Source organism: Erpetoichthys calabaricus, chromosome 2, assembly GCF_900747795.2.
Source record: "Erpetoichthys calabaricus chromosome 2, fErpCal1.3, whole genome shotgun sequence".
NCBI classification, from domain to species: Eukaryota; Metazoa; Chordata; class Cladistia; order Polypteriformes; family Polypteridae; genus Erpetoichthys; species Erpetoichthys calabaricus.
In genome coordinates, this window is record NC_041395.2 from 292,339,704 (window position 1) to 292,363,281 (window position 23,578).

A 23,578-nucleotide genomic window follows, 5' to 3' on the forward strand; every position below is an offset into this window, starting at 1 on the left:
TTTTTTGCTCTGCATAGGCTACAGGAAATTCTATTGCTTCTGTTTCAATTTATAGGAAACCCTTTGCCGGAGTTAAATACATCTATACAACAAGTAATCAGTGTCATATTATGCTGAAGGAAAAGTTTCCGATAACCGCTGCTGCCAGACTAGTAAATGGCAATTTACAAGAGCAATTAAAAAAGCTCTTAGCTTTGAATATATTGTTCTATTTATAAAACAAGTCAGGCACTCTAAAAGGAAACCTCTGATGTTTAAATACCAGATCAGAAGGCAGAAATTAAGATAAGAATTATTCAATGATAGCAGTTAAAAAAGAAAATGCTCTTCATGGCTCACACCACACATACACAAAAAACACAAGAATGGACAGTACAGTACAAAGCACAAGTAAGACTATCTAAAATATTTATTTGATATCTCTAATTAAAAAATCTTGCCCTTTCTGCACTGTGCTGCATGTCATCCATCTGCCTATCCTCTTGTGCACCTGTCAAATATGAAATCACTGTTGTGTGCAACTCTTCATTTCCTAATATCCTCACTTCCTCTTTCAGGATTGCATGACCAGTAGCCACATATGTCTTTAGTCCGCATTACTCTGAAAATACATGAATCCCCAAGTATTTGCATTGCCAAAATAATACAAGCTAAAAAAAACCTCTGGTACCTCTGAGGTAACAGCAGCCACTGGATTACCTAAATAAATTAAAAAAGATATACACTCTCTCTTGTGCTTCACAACTGAAGAAAAAGCATGGAAAGAGTGTAAGGGGTACATCAGGTAAGATAATTTTTTTTTTGCTTATTAAATAAAATTATGTATTTTAATTCATTCTTGCTTATTATGATACTAGGGAGTGGTGACATATTGCACATTAGTGAGAGAAGTAATCAAATAAGAATTTTACCGTATAAAGGGCAGTATTACTATTATTAACTTTCACCTCGTCTATTATTAACTTTCCTCATGTCTTGAAATTTCTGTATGTCTCACAGATTAAATTGTTCCTTTGAGAAAACAAGCAACATATTTAGACTTAAGTAATAGGTCTAAATTCTCCAGTATATCTACTGAGGAGTCAATACACTGAATGAAGTTTTATTCAACTTGCAATTATTCTACACCAGGGTCATCAAACAGATTTGACATTCGATCAGTTTTTGGCCAGGTACACCAGTTCAAGCACCCAATCCTAAACTCCACCTCAATACAAACACAGTGCACACTTCAAAAGACAGACTCCCTCATTCACTCCTTGATACTCTTATCCAGTCTCCCATTCATTCATATCGCACACACAATAAGTCCATTCAATCCAAACTTTACAAGGTATCATCTAGCATATGTTGCACTGAATTAATTCTGGCATTATCATCATTAAAAACGAGCAAACTCAGTCATTTATATTCATATTTTTTTTCTCATTAAATGGCACAATTGTGTTCCCAATGTAGGTAGCTTTTACTGATTAGCCAGGAAACAACATTCAAAATTCACATTCCACATTAGCTGTCAAAGAATTAGTCAGAAAAAATGTCTCTATCAAAACATCCTAAGAGGAAACTGATACAGACAATCATCACTTCAGTTACAAAAAGAACCAAAAACTAAGCCTTTATAATGTCACCATTGAAAAATGATCAGCCGGGATGTCTGATCTGCAACACAACAGTTGATAACATAAAAGAGTACGATGTTAGGCACCAGTAGAACATCAAGGCCTTGAAAGCAAGCTACAATCAAAGCAAGAAAATACTAATTCAACAAGAGCAAGAAACAAGTACTTGGATAATGTAACTGAAACTGTGAAACAGGTGTCCCTGTCAGCTGAAACTGCTGCACAGTATGCTCACATTTTGGCAGAAAGTATACAAAGCTAGGTCACTCAGGCTGATCATAATCCCTAGTCATTGATGAATTGAAAAAAGCGGTTAAGTCATAAATGTTAGAATTAATCTGCAACAAATGCAAAAATGCCTTCAACATTGCAAGTAATATTAGTAGTAATTGAACATGTGATACTGTCTATATCTAAATAAAATGTATTATTATTATATAAAATGAACTGTTGCGTGATATAAACAGCTACTATAAAACCTGCTCCAAGCACGAGAAACAATAATGACACCACCAACACTCATAACTTTTAAATGGGATAATTAAGCAACCATTGATACGTGTAAGTTGCAGTGACTTGAAACAGAAATGCATTCTGATAAAACATCTCAACTGTAAATGCAAGAATTAATGGGCTTTCCCTAACAGATGTGCCAATGCCGCTGGTGATTTCTTCAAGGGCAGTTAAAAACAAAAAAAAAGACTATTTGACCCAAAGCACCCAAAAGCCATGTCTAAACACGGTAAGAAATAGTTAATCTCTTTGATGATGGTTTACGAATGGGTTAATTAACAAACTAGGTTGTAGACTTTTATCAGTGGTTCTCAAAAGTGTGGTCAGTGAAGTCAAGTGTCCTGCAAGAATATTTTCAAATCGCTCAGATATAGTTGTTCCAAGCAAATATGTATTTATTTACAGTATAACAATCATGCTCTTGCCCAACAGCCACACTATGTAATGAACTTGGGTCTATAACTCTCACTATGAGAATTTCTCACCAACAGTAACTAATGCCTCATTAATTTTATTATGCAGGAGAACATGGAAACGACACACAATGAAACAAAATTCATGAACAAGAACAAGTGATTTTTAATCTTTTATCCACTATATAGAATTTCTTGTATTGGAAATTTGTCATTTTTTGCACACCCCAACTTATTCTCCAGATACACACAGACTTTTGGGGTCTAAGCGCAGGGTCTGCTATTTGTACAGCGCCCCTGCAGCAATTGCAGGTTAAGGGCTTTGCTCAAGGGCCCAACCGAATAATATTCCTTCTGTCACTGCCAGAATTCAAACCAGCGGCCTCTGATTTACCAGCCCAGATCCTTAAGCCAGAGTGTAACCACATAATAAGTAAGAACCTATTAATTAACAAAAGGAAAATGTTGTGCCTGCCTGCCTTCCTCACAGGTTTTTACACAAAGGCACTTGTTCTCACTTTGAACACCATTCTATGTTACCACAACTATTTTAGTAACCTGTAAACTATTATGTTACTGGTTGTAGAAGAGCATGCAGTGTCATATACTACATCAGGAGTCTTCAAGTGTGGTCCTGGTTGCCTGCAGTGGCTACAGGTTTTGGTTCCAACAAAATGTATTAATACAAAGCCAATTATTCCTGTAGAAACAATTATTGCTATGGCTCAAGCAATATTTTTGTTGATTCACTGTTTTTAATTGCTGTCAATTATCAAAGAGATTAAAATGACAAAGGAACAAGAAATTCACCATCAAACTCACTGGAACTCAAGTTCAAAACATGGCGTCCAATGTAAAAACTACTTTTCATCCCAACCAACTTCTGCTTTTAAGTGGATTTCTATCTTAATTTAAGTGAGATGTTATTTCTGTTGTTTCTGTATTTTTGGTGTCAGTTAATAAAATACAAAACTGGGTTTGCCACATTTTATTGGAATGTGGGAAGCAGTTATAAATATTACATTGTGATGTTTAAATTTTTTTTTACCCTTGGTTTTAAGATTTTCATCAACATCACAATTTTCACTCTGCACTTTTGGTTGTTTAAGCCATTATGTACTAATAAGCATGCTAGCGATAAGTAGATACAGCCTTTCTGTATCGTATGTCCATGTGTCTTTTCTGCTCACCATGAATCCATTTACCCTTGGTTTTAAGATTTTCATCAACATCACAATTTTCACTCTGCACTTTTGGTTGTTTAAGCCATTATGTACTAATAAGCATGCTAGCTATAAGTAGATACAGCCTTTCTGTATCGTATGTCCATGTGTCTTTTCTGCTCACCATGAATCGTCACTGTTACAACAACAACATTTATTTATATAGCACATTTTCATACAAATGATGCATCTCAAAGTGCTTTACATAATGTTTTACACAAAATAAATAAGAAAATAGAAATAGGAAACACTAATTAACATAGAATAAAAGTAAGGTCCGATGGCCAGGGAGGACAGAAAAAACAAAAAAACTCCAGACGGCTAGAGACAAAAATTAAATATGCAGGGGTACCTAGGCCACTGTTAGATAACAATGGACCATAAAAGATTAATTAATAGGAAATGATAAAAGATAAGCACATAAAACTACAGCAAACATACCAAGATTTTAAAATTTTCTGTATATATATATATATATATATATATCTCATACCACTGTACTTGTCTAAATGCAGAAGAGAAGAAAAAATGACTAGTTAAACAATTAGATCAATTACAGATTAAAAAAAAAAGTACAATATAATGATTTAAAATATGCAAAATGAAAGCACCACCAAATCATAAAATGAAGCAAGTTCCCCTATTGACAAAGACTGGCTTCTGACAAAGTAAGTGGATTTGTAGAAAACACCTGCAGCCACACAGGGCCAAAGTAAAGGACCCCAGTATTAGGGCAACAACCTTTATGCCAGTGCTGCTCCTTCCTATTATGATCACCCCCTTTCCTTCAACACTTCTTCAAACTCAGCACTTCTCCAGTCCAACCTATGCAGGTCTCTGTCTTTTAAACTCACTTTGACACCAGTCTGGACAGCCTAAATGTTGACACTGTAGTGCATTAATTCCATGCAGCCAGTGACATTCACCATTTCTGATGCATCACTGCTGTCTGTCAGTCTACTATTATATTATCTTTACGACTGAGAAGATATTATGGATCATAGCTGAAACCCCTAGCCTTGAAATGCAAATTTATCTGGAATAGATTATAATGTATTATTCACATAAAGACCTTTCATAAGATAACTGTGATAATTGTAATGTGGAACTAACAAATTGACTATTGGTGAGTTACTATACCTTTAAATTTAGCAATTTTTCCACTGATTTATATGAACACTTTTATTATTAGTGAATCATTGTATTGTTTTTGACATTTATAATAAAAAAAGAAAGGAAACAATGTATACACTGTTTAATTGGCAGTTTTATTCTGTTATAATTGAGATTAAATAGTTTCTTTCACAATTCTGACAAGGTAAACTACAAGCCCAACCCATACAGCAGTGATGGTGATGCCCTCCTTCCGGATGAGCTGAACAACTTCTTCGCATGGTTTGAGGCGCAGAACAAAGAGCCTGCGAGAAAAGCAACACCTCCCTCCACTGACCAGGTACTCTGTCTCTCCATAACTGACGTGAAGAGGACACTATCCAGAGTCAATCCACGCAAGGCTGCAGGACCTGACAACATACCTGATCGTGTGCTCAAAGAATGTGCCAGTCAACTGGCGGGTGTCCTCACAGACATCTTCAACACATCTCTAAGCCAGTCGTCAGTCCCAGCATGCTTCAAGTCGACCACCATCATACCAGTGCCAAAGAAGTCATCAGTGACATGCTTGAATGACTACTGACCAGTTGCACTCACACCAATCATCATGAAGTGCTTCGAAAGGTTAGTCATGTCACACATAAAGACTAATCTCCCTGCCTCCCTTGACCCTCTTCAGTTTGCATACCGCTCAAAGAGGTCAACTGAGGATGCCATATGCTCTGCCCTTCACTTCTCCCTGACATATCTGGATAAAAAAGACACATGTCAGGATGCTATTCATAGACTTTAGCTCTGCCTTCAACACAATCATCCCACAAAAGCTGGTTGTAAAACTGAGCAGGTTGGGCCTGAACACCACCCTCTGCAATTGGATCCTGGACTTCTTGACAGAGAGGCCCCAGTCAGTTCGGATGGGCTGCAACACTTCCAGCAACATCACACTGAGCACTGCAGGGTTGCGTGCTTAGTCCACTGCTGTTCACCCTGCTGACTCACAACTGCACAGCCATGCACAACACCAACCACATCATCAAGTTTGCGGATGATACGACGGTGCTGGGACTGATAAGCAGGGATGATGAAGCAGCATACAGAGATGAGGTGGAACGGCTCTCTGCATGGTGTGAAGACAACAATCTATCTCTCAATGATGACAAGACAAAAGAGATAATCGTGGACTTCAGAAAATCACATCCTGCCCACATCCCACTCAGCATCAACAGTTTAGATGTGGAGACTGTTAGGATTACCAAGTTCCTCTGTGTGCACATAACTGGGAAATTACGTGGACACAACACCTCATCACTAATCAAGAAAGCCCAGCAGAGACTACACTTCCTGAGGAGGCTGAAGTGAGCAAGTCTTCCTCCTTCCATTCTCACCATGTTCAACAGAGGCACCATTGAGAGTGTTCTGACCAGCTACATTACTGTCTGGTATGGCAACTGCAACATATCCGACCGCAAGCGCCTGAAAAGGATAGTGAAGATAGCAGAGAACATTATTGGGGTGCCTCTCCCTTCACTACAGGACATATTTTACAAATGCAGTGTCCACAAGGCGTGCAGTATTGTGCAGGACCCCTTACACCCCTCACAAGGACTTTTCATACTTCTGCCATCCAAGAGAAGATACTGCAGCATTAAAACCAGATCTGTCAGGCTGCAGGACAGTTTTTACTATCCCCAAGCTGTCAGACTCCTTAACACCATGCTGCCTCCTGGGATCTTCCACACTGCTTCAACCACCTCTAAAAACAGAACTTTTATACATGCAAGCCACTTTCCTGCAAAAACTAGTATGCATGTAGAAAAAGAAGTGAAAATCTCATACTGACCTTAAAGTATTTTGACACTCTTGATACCCTTCTACTGTGAAACATTTTGACCTGTCATTGTTTACACGTCTTAAACAACTATTATCATACACTGATAATTTCTGTATTATGTAATATAATAAATTAATAGAAATAGATATCTATTGACTATATTTATGTATCTAGATTGCATCAATGTTCATATTGCTAACTTCATGTCAATATTGCTGCTACTTCTTTGTCTTGTCTTTGCACAATGTCTTGTTTTGTGTTTTCGTTTTAAATTTTAAAAATAATTAAAATTTAAATTACAATTTAAAAATAATTCTATTTTTAATTTATTATTTAAATTTTAAAAATAATTATAATTTAAGTTATAATTTAAAAATAATTCTATTTTTAATTTATTATTTGCACGTCATGTTGTTATACTGTGGACCCTTGGCTTCGCAATTTCATCTATCTGCATACTTGTATATGGTTGAGATGACAATAAAGTTCACTTTGACACTTTGTCATTAAAATGTTATTTTGAAAAAAAATACCTCAAATTAATTTTTTTTTAATAAAATGCCACCTGGATTTCAGTCAGTGGGGGCAAATGTTACCTGTGTTTTCTACTCTCACAAGTAAGCTCGCGATTCGCTAGCGAATCGGAAATCCAATTCAATACGCATATCTGTACTAAAGCGGTTTCGTTTTGTGGAGACATGATTCTGTTGCCTTTGCTGACACCAACTGCTGGCAGAGTGGAGCACAGCAAGTGTAGTTTACAGGTTGGGGTGTTCGTGTGCCAGCCACTGAGCTGGGGAAGCCGCTGGGTTTGAGTCTGTGACCGTTATATGATCTATATTACTGGCACAGTGGATTAGAGCAAGTGTAGTGAACAGGTTGTGTTGTTTGGGCGCCACCTGCTGCCTCTGGGAAGCCGTTGCGTTTGACTCTGGGGCGTGTGCCACAGTGCAATATGCGCCTCGGTGGGAAGCCGTCGCGTGATGAAATATCATGGAGGGTATATGCGGTGGTGTGGGCGGTAGCGTCCGGGCGGCTGTACAACCTGGCGTGCACGCTTTACCTCAGGTGTAGTTCACAGGTCGTAGGCATGGTAAAGTTTCCATTTCATTCAATAACCCTATTTGAACTAAAGCGGTTTCTTTGTGTGGGCCCCTTCGTTCATTGTTTGTATCCATGACTGTACAGGTTGTGTTGTTTGGGCGCGCACAGGTTGTGTTGTCTAGGCGCCACCTACTGACTCTGGGAAGCCGACACGTTTGACTCTGGGGCGGGCGGCACGGCGCAGCACGTTGTGTTATTTGGGCGGCACCTACTGACTCTGGGAAGCCGCTGCGTTTGACTCTGGGGCAGGTGCCGCCGCGTTTTGGGATGCCGCTGCATTTGACTCTGGGGCGGGCGCCAAGGCCGCAGTGCGCATGCGTGCGTTTGACTCGGGGGCGGGCGCCAAGGCCGCAGTGCGCATGTGCCTCGGTGCGTCCGCCGTGCATAAATTAACTGTGGTGCGAGCGCCAAGGCCGCAGTGCGCATGCGTGCATTTGATTCTGGACTCTGGGGTAGGCGCCAAGGCCGCAGTGCGTATGCACCTCGGTGCATCCGCCGTGCATAAATTAACTGTGGTTTAGTAAGATAGATTGTGACAAATATTTTTTTCAGTAATTTTTTTTCCCACATTTAGTGTTAACCTCATTTGTATGTGCAGTACAATCCAGAAGGCCCTGCTTTATTATATTTATAAAGTACTTTGTGCTAATTTAACTAATATTTAAACTTCTTCCAGTGTTTAAAGGAACTCACAATCTAATACTACAATTGTTAAGTAGTCTAAAAAAGGTTATAGTTGTTTAGAAGGCAAATATTTTTTAAAACAAAAATGCTTCGCTAGATGAACTTTCTTAAATGTAAGCATTATTTTAAGTGTTGTAAACATTTCTTTGAATGCAAATAAAGAATGCCTATTACCCTTCACTGACCTTAACGCTGATGCCACCGGAACAAACCTGACTAGTCACAATCTGTTTTCTAGTTTAAGAGGAAGGTTGAATGCCTTGAAGAGATTGCAAGTAAGCTGTAGGTGTGTTTTTTGGCAAGCTGTGAACAGCTAGCATTGGCATGTAACAATTCATAAACACCTTCAAGTAGAAACACACTTTCCACTTTGAAGGTCTTGAGAAGAGTTCAAAATAAAACCAAGGATTAAAAAAAAATCTGAAGATAACCAAACATTATCTACAGCATGCAAGTTATTACTGCATTTAACAAAATGGACTGGTATTTTTGACAAATTCTAATGAAAGTGTGCTCAAAGAGATTTAAAAGAATGGCATCTGTTACTCTCCGTAAAGCATCCAACCATTCCAATCCTCGGTTCTTCTGCTTTTGTAAAGGTGTACCCATTTGGAGACCAACACAAATATTCCCTCAAGCCTTTGCTCAAGAAAAATAATCTCTACTCCTCAGCTTTTTTTTTGTGAATTTCCCCTTGGGATTAATAAAGTATGTATCTATCTTTTGAAAATTTTAGACCTATTTCTAACCTGCCTTTCTTAAGTAAAATCCTAGAAAAGGTAGCCATTATGCAGCTAAATGACCACCTCAATAAACATGCTATTCTTGATAAGTTTCAGTCGGGTTTCAGAACAAATCACTGTACAGAAACTGCACTCGTTAAAGTAGTAAATGACTTGTGGGTAAATGCAGACAGAGGCTGTTTATCTGTTCTCTTCCTCTTAGATCTGAGTGCCGCATTTGATACCATTGACCACAATATTCTTAGAAATCAGCCTTAGTCAGTGGGTGGGCCTCTCTGGCAGTGTCTTAAATTGGTTTGAGTTGTACCTGGCAGGTAGAAAATTCTTTGTTAGTTGTGGTAATTATACTTCAAAGACGTATGATATTCTATATGGTGTTCCACAAGGGGGCGGCACGGTGGTGCAGTGGTAGCGTTGCTCCTCGCAGTTAGGAGACCCGGGTTCGCTTCCCGGGTCCTCCGTGCGTGGAGTTTGCATGTTCTCCCCGTGTCTGCATGGGTTTCCTCCGGGCGCTCCAGTTTCCTCCCACAGTCCAAAGACATGCAGGTTAGGTGGACTGGCGATTCTAAATTGGCCCTAGTGTGTGCTTGGTGTGTGGGTGTGTTTGTGTGTGTCCTGCGGTAGGTTGGCACCCTGCCCGGGATTGGTTCCTGCCTTGTGCCCTGTGTTGGCTGGGATTGGCTCTAGCAGACCCCCGTGACCCTGTGTTAGGATTCAGCAGGTTGGAAAATGGATGGATGGATGTTCCACAAGGCTCTATCTGGGTCCGCTGCTCTTTTAGATTTACATGCTTTTGTTAGGTCAGATTATCTCGGGGCATAACATGAGCTACCACAGCTATGCTGATGACACACAACTGTATTTGTCAATAGTGTCTGATGACCCAGACTCTCTTGATTCATTGACACAATGTCTTACTTGTATTTCTGAATGGATGAGTAGTAATTTTCTCAAACTAAATAAGGAGAAAACAGAAATTTTAGTGATTGGCAAAAATGGATATAATGAGGGTATTAGAAATAAACCCTCTGACCTGAATTTAAATCACATATTAATCAGATCACTTGGACAGCATTTTTTCACTTAAGAAATATAGCAAAAGTTAGACCTCTTATAACATTGCAAGAAGCTGAGAATTTAGTTCACGATTTGTTTTCAGTCGGCCAGATTACTGTAATGCACTCCTCTCAGGACTACCCAAAAAGGACCTCAATCGACTGCAACTAGTGCAGAATGCAGCTGCTAGAATCTTAACGAGGAAAAGAACGTCCGAGCACATCTCTCCAGTTTTGATGTCACAACATTGGTCACCTGTGTCATTTAGAATTGACTTTAAAATACTGCTTATGGTTTACAAAGCCTTAAACAATCTCGCTCCAATTTCTCTTACCTTACACTCCAAACCATAACCTTAGATCTTCAACTGAGTGTCTGATTATTATTCCAAGAGCTAAACTTAAAAGAAGTGGTGAGGCAGCCTTCTGCTGTTATGCACCTAAAATCTGGAATAGCTAACAGGAATTCGCCAGGCTAATACAGTGGAGTACTTCTAAAAAAACTTCTATAAACTCATTATTTTAACATGGCTTCCTCATAGCTTCATTTTAGTTTAATCTTGATACTCTGTATATTCAATTAATTATCATCATCATTCATGTTGACTCTGTAATCAGTACTAACCCCTACTTTCTCTTCTGTTCTTTTTCCGGTTTTCTGTGGTGGCGATCTGCTCCACCACCACCTGATCAAAGCACCGTATATATATTTTGTCTTTTTTCTCTTTCTTCATCTTGTAAAGCTCTTTGAGATACATTTAGATAGATAGATAGATATATACATACTTTATTAATCCCGATGGGAAATTCACATTCTTCAGCAGCAGCATACTGATACAATAAATAATATTAAATTAAAGAATGATAATAATACAGGTGAAAAAAACAGACAATAACTATGTATAATGTTAAATATTAACGTTTACCCCCCCTGGTGGAATTAAAGAGTCGCATAGTTTGGGGGAGGAACAATCTCCTCAATCTGTCTGTGGAGCAGGACAGTGACAGCAGTCTGTCGCTGAAGCTGCTCTTCTGTCTGGAGATGACATTATTTAGTGGATGCAGTGGATTCTCCATAATTGATAGGAGCCTGCTGAGCGCCCTTCGCTCTGCCACAGATGTTAAACTGTCCAGCTCCATGCCAACAATAGAGCCTGCCTTCCTCACCAGTTTGTCCAGGCGTGAGGCGTCTTTCCTCTTAATGCTGCCTCCCCAGCACACCACTGCGTAGAAGAGGGCGCTCGCCACAACTGTTTGATAGAACATCTGCAGCATCTTATTGCAGATGTTGAAGGAAGCCAGCCTTCTAAGGAAGTATAACCGGCTTTGTCCTTTCTTGCACAGCGCATCAGTATTGGCAGTCCAGTCTAATTTATCATCCAGCTGCACTCCCAGATATTTATAGGTCTGCACCATCTGCACACAGTCACCTTTGATGATCACTGGGTCTATGAGGGGTCTGGGCCTCCTAAAATCCACCACCAGCTCCTTGGTTTTGCTGGTGTTCAGGTGTAGGTGGTTTGAGTCGGACCATTTAACAAAGTCATTGATTAGGTCCCTATACTCCTCCTCAAGCCCATTCCTGATACAGCCCACGATAGCAGTGTCATCAGCGAACTTTTGCACATGGCAGGACTCCGAGTTGTATTGGAAGTCCGATGTATATAGGCTGAACAGGACCGGAGAAAGTACAGTCCCTTGTGGCGCTCCTGTGTTGCTGACCACAATGTCAGACGTGCAGTTCCCAAGACGCACATACTGAGGTCTGTCTTTAAGATAATCCACGATCCATGCCACTAGGTATGAATCTAATCCCATCTCTGTCAGCTTGTCCCTAAGGAGCAGAGGTTGGATTGTGTTGAAGGCGCTAGAGAAGTCTAGAAACATAATTCTTACAGCACCACTGCCTCTGTCCAAGTGAGAGAGGGATCGGTGTAGCATATAGATGATGGCATCTTCCGCTCCCACCTTCTCCTGATATGCAAACTGCAGAGGGTCAAGGGCGTGTTGAACCTGTGGCCTAAGGTGGTGAAGCAGCAGCCTCTCCATGGTCTTCATCACATGTGATGTCAGAGCAACAGGCCGAAAGTCATTCAGCTCACTAGGACGTGATACCTTTGGGACTGGGGTGATACAAGATGTTTTCCAAAGCCTCGGGACTCTCCCCTGTTCCAGGCTCAGGTTGAAGATGCGCTGTAGAGGACCCCCCAGCTCCAATGCACAGACCTTCAGCAGTCGTGGCGATACTCCATCTGGACCCGCTGCTTTGCTGGCACGAAGTCTCCTCAGCTCTCTGCTCACTTGCGCTGTTGTAATTATGGGTGGGGATGTTTTTCCTATGCTGGTATCAGCAGAAGGATGTGTGGAGGGTGCAGTACTCCGAGGTGAGAGTGAGAGTGGGTTAGGGTGGTCAAACCTGTTAAAAAAGTTGTTCATTTGGTTTGCTCTCTTCACGTCTCTCTCAATGGTGGTACCCCGCTTCGAGCTGCAGCCAGTGATGATCTTCATCCCATCCCACACTTCCTTCATGCTGTTATTCTGCAACTTCTGCTCCAGCTTTCTCCTGTACTGCTCCTTCGCCGCCCTGAGTTGGACTCGGAGTTCCTTCTGTACACGCTTGAGCTCATGCTGATCACCGTCTTTAAAAGCCCTTTTCTTCTGATTCAAAAGGCCCTTGATGTCACTTGTAATCCATGGCTTGTTGTTAGCATAGCAGCGTACTGTTCTTACTGAAACTACAATGTCCATACAGAAGTTGATGTAGTCAGTAGTGCAGTCAACAACTTCCTCAATGTTCTCATTATGAGATCCCTGCAGGATATCCCAGTCTGTAGTTCCAAAAAGTTCTCTCAGAGTATTCTCAGCCTCCAGGGTCCACTTCCTGAATGATCGTGTGGTTGTAGGTAGGACTCTAACTTTTGGTTTATAGTGAGGCTGAAGCTGAACCAGGTTATGATCTCCTTTCCCAAGCGCAGGCAGCGGGGTGGCGCTGTATGCGTCTTTAACGTTTGCATACAGTAAATCAATAGTCTTATTTCCCCGGGTGTTACAGTCCACATACTGGGAGAAAGCAGGTAATGTTTTGTCCAGCGTCACATGGTTAAAGTCTCCAGCGATTAGCACAAGCGCCTCAGGGTGCTGCGTTTGTAACTTAGCAACAGCGGAATGGATGATGTCACTCGCTGACTCCACGTCTGCCCGAGGAGGAATATACACGATGACAACAATGACATGTCCAAACTCTCTGGGCAAATAGTAGGGACGTAAACTTACGGCCAACAGTTCGATATCCCTGCAGCAAGTGGAGATTTTGACGTTAACATGTCCAGAGTGACACCACCGTGTATTAATATAGAGAGCGAGTCCTCCTCCTTTGTGCTTACCACAGGTACTTGCATCTCTGTCAGCTCTAACTGTGCTAAACCCGGGTAGCTCCACGTTGGCATCTGGGATGGTGTTATTTAGCCACGTTTCGCAGAAACACAACAAACTGCATTCTCTGTAGGTCCTTACATTTTTCACCAGCGCAGCCAGTTCGTCGATCTTATTTGAGATTGAGTTTACATTCCCCAGAATCACAGAAGGCACCGAAGGCTTGAAACGCCACTTTCTCGCAAGCCGCTTCTTTTTTAGCTTAGTGCCGGCTCTGCTGCCACGATACCGCCTTCTTACCTCGTCGGGTAAATATGGAACCACACCGGCACTGGCATTTGTTCTCAGCGCCCGAAGTTGAGTACTTGAATAGGCGAGTCTCGGCGTGTTAAAATCCATGCCCACGTTGTAAAAGTAAGTGTGTCCAGGGAACGAATCCACATAAAATAAAGTGGTAGGAGTGATCAATAAATAAAAATAGAAAAATAAAAGTAGAAAAGTACACATACATATACAGTCATACACGGAGCTGCTGAAAAGGCTGCCACTCACGGCGGCGCCGGATGCAAGATTGTATGAAAATGTGCTATATAAATAAATGTTGTTGCTGTTGCCCTTGCTAAATATGGTAGACTTTATAACATTCTTAGAATGAGCTCTTTTAAAATGAAAGGAACTATACAAAGTATAAAAATAAATAAGAACACAGGTGGATGGCCTATGCAGCATTATTGGAGTAACAGGAGAATAGAGTAGCAAGTTACAACCTTCAAAATAAATAGCTGTTGCTGTAGTGCTTTTCTACTATATTCCTGAACAAGCAACAAGGCCTCCAAATCTGTCAGCCTCTAAAGGTCATTTGTGATCATAACATGAACCAGTTATCTCCAGAACTATGTTTTGGGAGCTCCGAGTTTCACGTATGGTTATGTTTGGCAAAATGATTAAATGGGTTGAGGGATACCTTCTAATGATAATACTCAATAAAGTCAATCACAAGTACAATTATATATATATATATATATATATATATATACATATATATATATATATACATACAAACATACATATATATATACACATACATAGATATATACACAGAGTAAATATACTGGATTTAGTGGGCCCAGAAGATAAATCGATAACATGTTAAAAGCTGGCTACAAGTCTGCCTGTTTCATTCATTTATTTGAAACAATTTTTACAGTGAATACAGTTGCTAACAGCAATTCAAGTATTGCAATTTTTCAAAATGAATTACATTCTGTTATGGATAAATCTTGCTTCTGCAATAAAGATGTCATTATAGAAAGCTTTTTCAGCAGTACAGTCATAATTCAGTATCTATATTAATGAAAAATACAAAAGCAGAGAATTAACTATGAGGAAAAAATATTTCACAGCTATATAGTACACAAAAAATAAAATGGATGGACTGACAAATTATCAGTACAAATCACTGTTTAAATATTTGCTTCAACACACAGCACACTATTTCCTAGTGTAACCCTAGAGTGAGTGTGTGTGTTTGTGTATATATATATATATATATATATATATATATATATATATATATATAGAGAGAGAGAGAGAGAGAGAGAGAGAGAGAGAGAGAGAGAGAGAGAGAGAGAGAGAGAGAGCAATTTCCAAGTTGAAAACAAGGCCTTAAATTTCAGAAAATCCCTTTATGAAGGCATAAGCATACCCAACATTTTAAATACAGTAATCCCTCGCTACTTCGCGGTTCACTTTTCGCGGATTCACGACTTCGCGGATTTTTAAATACAAGTGATTGCCCGCCTATCGCGGAAGTTATGTTCCAGACCCATCAGCAACAGGAGAAAATCCGTGATATAGAAAGACCATATAAATAAACATTTTTTTTAGTTTAAGCCTTAAAATACCCATCCCACATGCTTTAAACACATGTAAACTTATAAAACACACTTTGTTAACACATATGATATGTGGATGTCGGGCTAAGGATATGAGTAACATCTCACTATTATAAAACATTTTAACTTCACGCAAGACAAGACAGTGAGACAGGAAAATTGGTGATGTACACCTAAAAGCCTGATTGTACAGGCTTTTAAATTATTGACACGCAGAGCGACAAGCAGCACAAACCCAGCACAAAGTCCACTTCTCCTTAGCGTTCATTCAGCTCCCCACCCCCTTGACAATGCGAACTGCGCTTCCGGGGAGGGGGGGTTTGAGCGAAGGTGCGTTCAGCTCCCACACACACACACACACACACTCCTCGAGCAGAGCGACAAGCAGGCATTTTGGCAGAAGCAGCACAAAGTCCATTTCTGCTCAGCGTGAGTTCAGCTGCCCCCCTTCACAATGCGAGTGCAGACACATTGACGTCTGATCGCTGCGTGCAGGCAGTGTGCAGTGTTGGTCTGAGGTGTTTAAGAATGTAGAAAGTGTTTAAGAGCATAGGAAGTGTTTATAAGAGTGTGGGAAAGGTTAACAAGAGAGTGAGAAAGGTTTATAAGAGTGTGGGAAGGGTTTATAAAGCCTTAAAATATGTATAAATAATAAAATAAATATAGGTCGCTACTTCGCGGATTTCACCTATCGCGGGGGGGCTCTGGAACGTAACCCCCGCGATAGGTGAGGGATTACTGTACCTCATCTGTTTGTTAAATGGCTTTTAGCATTATCTTTTGTAGCTAATAAATTATGAAAGCTATACTAATTAAATTTTAAAAAATGGTAATGTTTTATTCTAACAGTGTAATAGGACCAATACTCAACAGTTAATGGAACAATTTTTCAATATTTGGAAACATCTGTGTCTTACCTGATATAAGGCGAGGGAGTGGCCGTACCTCTGAAGAGGCCCACCATTGATCTGCACTACATTCCATATACTGCTTTCTATGTTGTAGCTGAAATACAAACAATTTTTTTTAATTACAGTATATTAAAAAGTACACATATGAGATGGTAATGAATTCCTTCGTCCAGCATAATGATAAACCTCTAAAGCATATAAAAGACTAATGTTAAGATGAGGCCCTAAAGGAAAATATTTAAATTACATTTTATTTTAGACCACATTGTTAAGCTATCTAAAATTATGGTAACAGTTTACACTCTCATACTAGGTTAAATACAGTATGATGGATGGATGGAAAATAGCATCTGTTAACTAGTGAAAGGATAGTAAAGAAAATCTCATCATTCCAGCCACAGGAAATTGGGCACTAAAGTGGGAAAACTATGAGAAAGACCTTTGAGAACTGAGGTCAGTTCATTTTGTGGTTATTCAGTTTGTTTTGGCTGCTTAAACATGTGATGTACCTTACATTGTTTTGGGCTGGAATGCAGTTTTAAAATAGTATCCATATTAATGAAAAAGTACAAACATAAATAATTAACTGTAACAAAACTTATATCACACCTCAAACAACATGGTAAAAAAAAAAAAAAAAAAATATATATATTATACTAAAATGTAATCTAAGTTGTGCTACATTTCTACATAAATAACTGAGATGGATGGCTTGAGATATTACCAGCACAAATCATATTAGTATAAGTGTTTAAAAGTCAAAAAACCCATCATACATATTGTCAATAGATGAACAAGAACTCAACCATAGTACAAGATGTCTGTAATCAAAAATTATATATACACATATTGTTGGTTAAGTAAAACAGAAAAATCTAATCTGCAAATGAACACACACAAAATATTTATCTTGTTTTGGGACAGATGAGGTTGCAAATTTACCAATGCTGTTCAAAGAGAGATTCTGAAATTTCCAAAATGTGTAGAACGCACTATATTTAAGCAATATATGAGAACGCACCTATGTCAGAGCGATATTCACACCTTGAAATAAGAGATCTTTTTTTTAACTCTCATTTTTAGTTAATGTAAGAACAAATAAACATTTAAACACAATAACTGTTATTCCTTGACAACACAGACTGAATCACTCAATACACAGGGTCATAAAGAAACTTCAGGAGCAATAATTCCTTTTAACTTCAGATCAAATTTCAGAGTAGAAAAAAGATGTGCTTAAGTATTGTGTGTATAAAAGAAAAATTTTTTTATACAAACATATTAAATAAAATCAGTGAGTTTTGTTAAGCAAAAATTTATCTTGTAATGCTGTTTTTTGAGAATCACCCAGTACTAGCCACATTGAAGCTTTCACAAAATAATTTGCAAACTCTTTAAATATTCTATGTTAGCAACTGTGTAGAGTTTCATCATACTGCAACCTATCCTGTAAGAAGGCAACATTTAAATGCTGTGACTACACAGAGAATTAATCAACTTTATTTAAGTGTTTTAATAGTGCACAGGGGGGCACACTGTTTGTCCATACAGCGAGAGAGTAAAAAAAAAAATAGATTTAAACCTTCAATAATCTGTAGCTCTGAGAGGCTGCAATCTCTATGGAGGCAGTCTCTAGTCAATATGTTTCTCTGAAAAAAGTGTGTCACTTTTATGAAAGCTTTTTGTTTATTAGCAGCTACTGCTACAAGAATGTGCTTGTGGAGATCCCATTTATCAGTCTAAGCCTATGACTTGTTAGCACTAGATCTGTGAGGAGACTAGATCTCAAACTAATACTAAATATTTATAGGTATGATGATCCAGTTTTTTCCATACAACCTATCTAGTTCAAAATAACTTTTTGCCAAATGTTTGATTGAATATTGCCTATTGTGAAACTTTCTTTTTTTAACTTAAGAACAAAAACAAAACAATAATTAAAATATTTAATTCCATTTTTTAACCTCTAAATCTTAACAAACAACCCTCTCGTCCCAATCTTGGTCACATCTTTATGAAAACAAGATAGGCGTAAAACAAATGACAAATGATAATCCTACAATGTGAATGGCTTAAATTACAATTTTGATGTGCAAGTAAACTCTTGTCTTTGAAGAAAGTGAAGCTGAGAAATTTACTCTAAACCATGTCTTTGGGCTATTTGCAAGGGTTTTAATATAAAACATTTAAAGATATCCACAAGGATGCTAACCTGTATGAGTTACTTTCTTTGGGGGGCAGTTAAATTCATCATTGCAGAAATAACTGAGCTTTATTCAGTTCTCTTGTCATTGAGATGTCCAAGATAATTAATATTTAATGCTGTTTGACTGGCCATAATTCTGGACCACTTACACAACATAACCAACATGTACAAGTTTATTCGAAATTATATACAGTCACTAGGATGGGTGCTATAATAACTATGGTCAAACCTGCACATAAGCAAAAGAACACAGAAATGCTATCTAAAGAAGCCTGCTGAGATCTGAGTGACTGTGGATAAGTAGAGCTGCTGTAGCGTCTCTCTGCTAGTGTCTTAAGGCAAGAAACCAAGCCAGTTTGCCAGACATTGTACAGGATCAGAAATCCATGCATACATAAAAACCACACAGACCTTGTCAGTTCCAAAATTTTTCAACAGATTTCCTAATTTAATCTAAAATGAAATCATTCCTTAAAGCAGGGTCAACTGGTAATTTTATACAAAATAATATGTAAAAGAGGGCCCAAACGTGTATTCTTTGGATGGCTTAACTTTACAAAATCAACAGACAAGAACTTAGAGAAGCAGATTCAGAGATGAGGAAATAACAAAAGAAACTGGAAAGTGAATAAAGTTTTTAAAGCAGTATGTAGCACGAGAGAGTATATTCATGGCATTGCATGGCACAGAAAAAAATGCAAGGCAAGTTGAAATTTTAGAAAATGACATGTTAACCAAACAAAAAGAACACAGCCAAAAGGGAAAAAAAAACAATTTAAAAGATACAAATAAAACCTTGCTACTACTGTAGGCTTTACCACATGAGTGTTGAACCCTTTTTCTTTTATAAACACACTGATAGACCCCTCGAATACCACAAATAACTCCTCTTTATCAAATCTACTTTCTCACTCTCTCAACTTGTAACAATTGATGCCTTAAAAGGACATGGTAACTCACACAGCAAGTTTTAATGTTACATGTTCCACAAGATCTCACTACTATACATCTTAAAGGAAGAGTAAAGGCTGAATTCTGGGATTTTAGATACATTTTCTTAACTCCTGAAAAGAACTAAAAGCCTCCCCAGAATGGCCTGCCTGTAAACATTCTCCTGTTGTGACTCCTAATGATATATTTGTAATGACTCCTTAAAGGAGTGCAACTGTATACCGGCACTGCCTGGTTGCCACAATCAAATCCGCAGAACAGTTCCTCTGTCCCTTAGGCCTGCATAATCACCTCAAATGGCCTTTGGCAAATCACAGAAATTTCTTGGTCTGCCAAGCCATCCAGTAACTGTCAAAAACATCTTTAAAGGTTGCTGGAAAGCAAATTCAAAAATTGCATTTTAGAGAAAAACAAGACAATGCTTTGTACAGAAAACACAATTTATTATATGAGGGTGAGTTTGACTATATACTACACAGAAATACATATTGCTTAAAAGTAACTCAACTAAGATTTTCTAGAAATTGTGCTAAATGGCAAGGTTGATTTAGTTTTCATTTAAGAACACACATTTATAAACATGTTTACATTTAAAAGGAAAAAATAAAATCTTTTTTTGCAACATAAAGTGTTAGGCAATAACAAACCTAAATACTTGTTTATTCAGTAGTCTTATTAGCTTGTGTTTTGGCTTTTAAATTATCTCCAACTATCAATACTCAAGCCTGTGATGAGAAAGATTATCATTAAGGCCAAAAAACTTCAGACGGTAAGCACCAGTGCTGAAACAGATTATCAATCACTGCTTCATCTTCTCCCATACAGTGCAAGGTCTTAACCAGAATGCAATGAATGGGAAATTTGTGTTTATTTAGGTGAAATACACAACACGTCCTAACAAATGTAACCATTAAAAAGGTTCCCATGAAACAAATAGTGCTTCTAATTATGTTTATGAACACCATTACTCATTTTCTAAACACACTGAATGTAACACATAAAATCATTAAATCATTTATGTACATTATTTTTTATAAAAGTATATAAAGAAGATACAAATATTAGTGAATAACAAGTAGAAGCAGTTTCCACTAACTTCTGAATTACCCCAGCACAAGAAAAGATAAAAACACTTACTTTAAAACCATTTGGAAGGAGCTATAGTTGAACGTATAGCCACCTATAACCCACATAAACTTCCCATGGACAATTGCTTTATGGGATGCTCGACCAACAGATGGGCTGAATGGCTTCACATTTGGCAGCACCCAATAGGACTCTGTTGATGGAACTGTTAGGGAGCAGTCAGGACCTAGACACACAGTGGGAAGAACTGGATTAGGCAGGTTTCAGACTGTTGCTGTTGTGTTATTACATTGTATTCTTTTAGAAGTTAAATCAAACACATGTATTATCAACACACTTCAATAGACCTCAATTGTCTTGTGGCAAAAAAACATTTTCACATTACATCTAATCTTGTAATCTTTATTGCTAAGGAAAATTTAGCAAATTAGTAAATGATGGACAGTGATGTTAAAATGCACAAAAATTAAATCCATATAGCTATAAATAGACATAATTAAATATAAAATAAAAATGTTAATGCTGTATTAAATCCTACCTTTGTAAGTAATGCTGCTTCTATCAGTGAAAAGCACTTTTCAGAAAGTGTGCTGTACATTTTTACTCTAATGTATGCATATATGATTGAAAATGCAATAAAATGTATGGGATTTATATTACCCCACATTAATTATTTCATGTGTTATAGTGAATTTAAAAGGTAAGAGTAAATCATGCTCAAGTATTCCAAAAGTAGATAAAAGGGCACATTTCACTTCATTAAATGAAGCAGGAGCCACTTCCACCATGTACTGTCCTTTCTTGCTTTTCTCACTGCAGAGTCAATGGAATGCAGACTGTACCTCAGCAGCCCAAGAGACAATACATGAATTTGTTCCTTTATGATGTGCCACTGTAAAATAAGGCAAACATATGCAACCAAAGGAACACATATCAGGTCAATTAAGGGTTACCAGTTATCCCAAATCATTTGTCTTTTGGATTTTGGGGGGAAACCAGAAACAAAATAGGAACCTGATAACTGGACCCAGGTCTCTGGAGCTTAGACAATCACCAATATGGATTCAAGTATTTTGCACTGTAACATAACTACAGTGTTACATTGGCCTGGAAGCTAGATCTTTAAACATAAGCAAAGGTGAAGACAAATATATGCTAAAATTAATTCATAAAATTATCAATTATAAGCTAAACAAAACATTTTCTATGTGTGTAAAAACTTTAGGTGTACATTGCTATACATTAACTGTACAAATTTCCATTATAATCTCTTAACTATAAATACCACATTCATTAACACTAACACTTTTCTCAAACTGCAATATTGAACAACAACTTCTAGATCAAAGAAAATTATAAATATATTATGTGGAAGTTAACATCAATAGTAGAGTTAATAAACAATTATAAGTAATTAAAATTTATATGTGCCTTAGTAAATGCCAAATCAATCTAATGAAATTGCTGAATTTAGCGATAATAACAGCCTTTATTTTCTATTGAGCTGCATAACACATACCTTTATACAATAAACACTATTACAAATAATAATAATGATGAGATCCAAGTGATTTCTGCTAGTAAAATGATTAACAACTCAGCAAATAATTTGTAACATTGTACAAAAAGTGAGTGCCATATGCCACACTGTGGCCAAAGACACTAACTGCAATATGTCCGTAAGTAATAGGAGAAGGTGAAATTTAATATTTTGTAATTATTTTATCTTTAAAAGGTTGACATGCTTTAAAAAAAAAAACAACATTGAGTGGCTTACCTGTCACCTGTGGCTATGTGATATTCACAATCTAATACAGACTACATAAAAATCTAAAACAAGGTGATATTCTATATTGTAAGTGATTAGTTCAACATTTTGCTAGCAAAGAAAAAGTTCATCTTTTCCCCCCAAGATATGGTCATTTTATTAGCATATTACAATACAACACTCTGCTCTCAATTAATGTTAATATCTTGGAAAAACGTGAAAGAACATTATACTAACTTAACATTTTGCTCACCCCAATGCCTGCATTGCACAGAATGTGTACAATTTTTTGTAATATAGTTTGCACAAGCAAAGACTTCTTTTACTCAACATACAATAAAATGTACTTCTCCTGCACAAATGCAACTTTCATACCCAAATTCAAAAACGTAAATCAATATACAAGAAAATTATACATTCTAAAAACAGTGTAACATCATTTACCTTTATCAACATTTTTACCTTTTGTATAGGTATATGAACAGTAAAATATTTTTTAGATAAATTAAGAAAAATGTCTGATGAGTTCCTTCACTAATCCTGCATTAACTTACATATTCACTATACAGTAATCCCTCCTCCATCGCAGGGGTTGCGTTCCAGTAGAAACCATATGTTTATATGGTTATTTTTATATTGTCATGCTTGGGTCACAGATTCGCGCAGAAACACAGGAGGTTGTAGAGAGACAGGAACGTTATTCAAACACTGCAAACAAACATTTGTCTCTTTTTCAAAAGTTTAAACTGTGCTCCATGACAAGACAGAGATGACAGTTCCGCCTCACAATTAAAAGAATGCAAACATATCTTCCTCTTCAAAGGAGTGCGTGTCAGGAGCAGATAATGTCAGAGAGATAGAGAAAAGCAAACAAATCAATAGGGCTGTTTGGCTTTTAAGTATGCGAAGCACCGCGGCACAAAGCTGTTGAAGGCGGCAGCTCACACCCCCTCCGTCAAGAGCAGAGAGAGAGAGAGAGAGAGAGAGAGAGAGAGAGACAGAGAAAAACAAACAATCGAAAATCAATACGTGCCCTTCGTGCTTTTAAGTATGCGAAGCACCGTGCAGCATGTTGCTTCACGAAGCAG

General features: G+C 38.0%; 1 protein-coding gene across 1 annotated transcript in view; it reads right to left on the minus strand.

Moving 5' to 3' along the window:
* Positions 1–23,578, minus strand: part of atrnl1b (attractin-like 1b) — a 1,074,694-nt gene that overhangs the window by 817,369 nt on the left and 233,747 nt on the right. The window contains exons 6-7 of the mRNA XM_028795765.2: positions 20,774–20,948; positions 16,486–16,573 (exon numbers count right to left, since the gene is read on the minus strand). Coding sequence (XP_028651598.1) covers positions 16,486–16,573; positions 20,774–20,948 — 263 coding nt within the window. The remainder of the gene's footprint in view (positions 1–16,485; positions 16,574–20,773; positions 20,949–23,578) is intronic.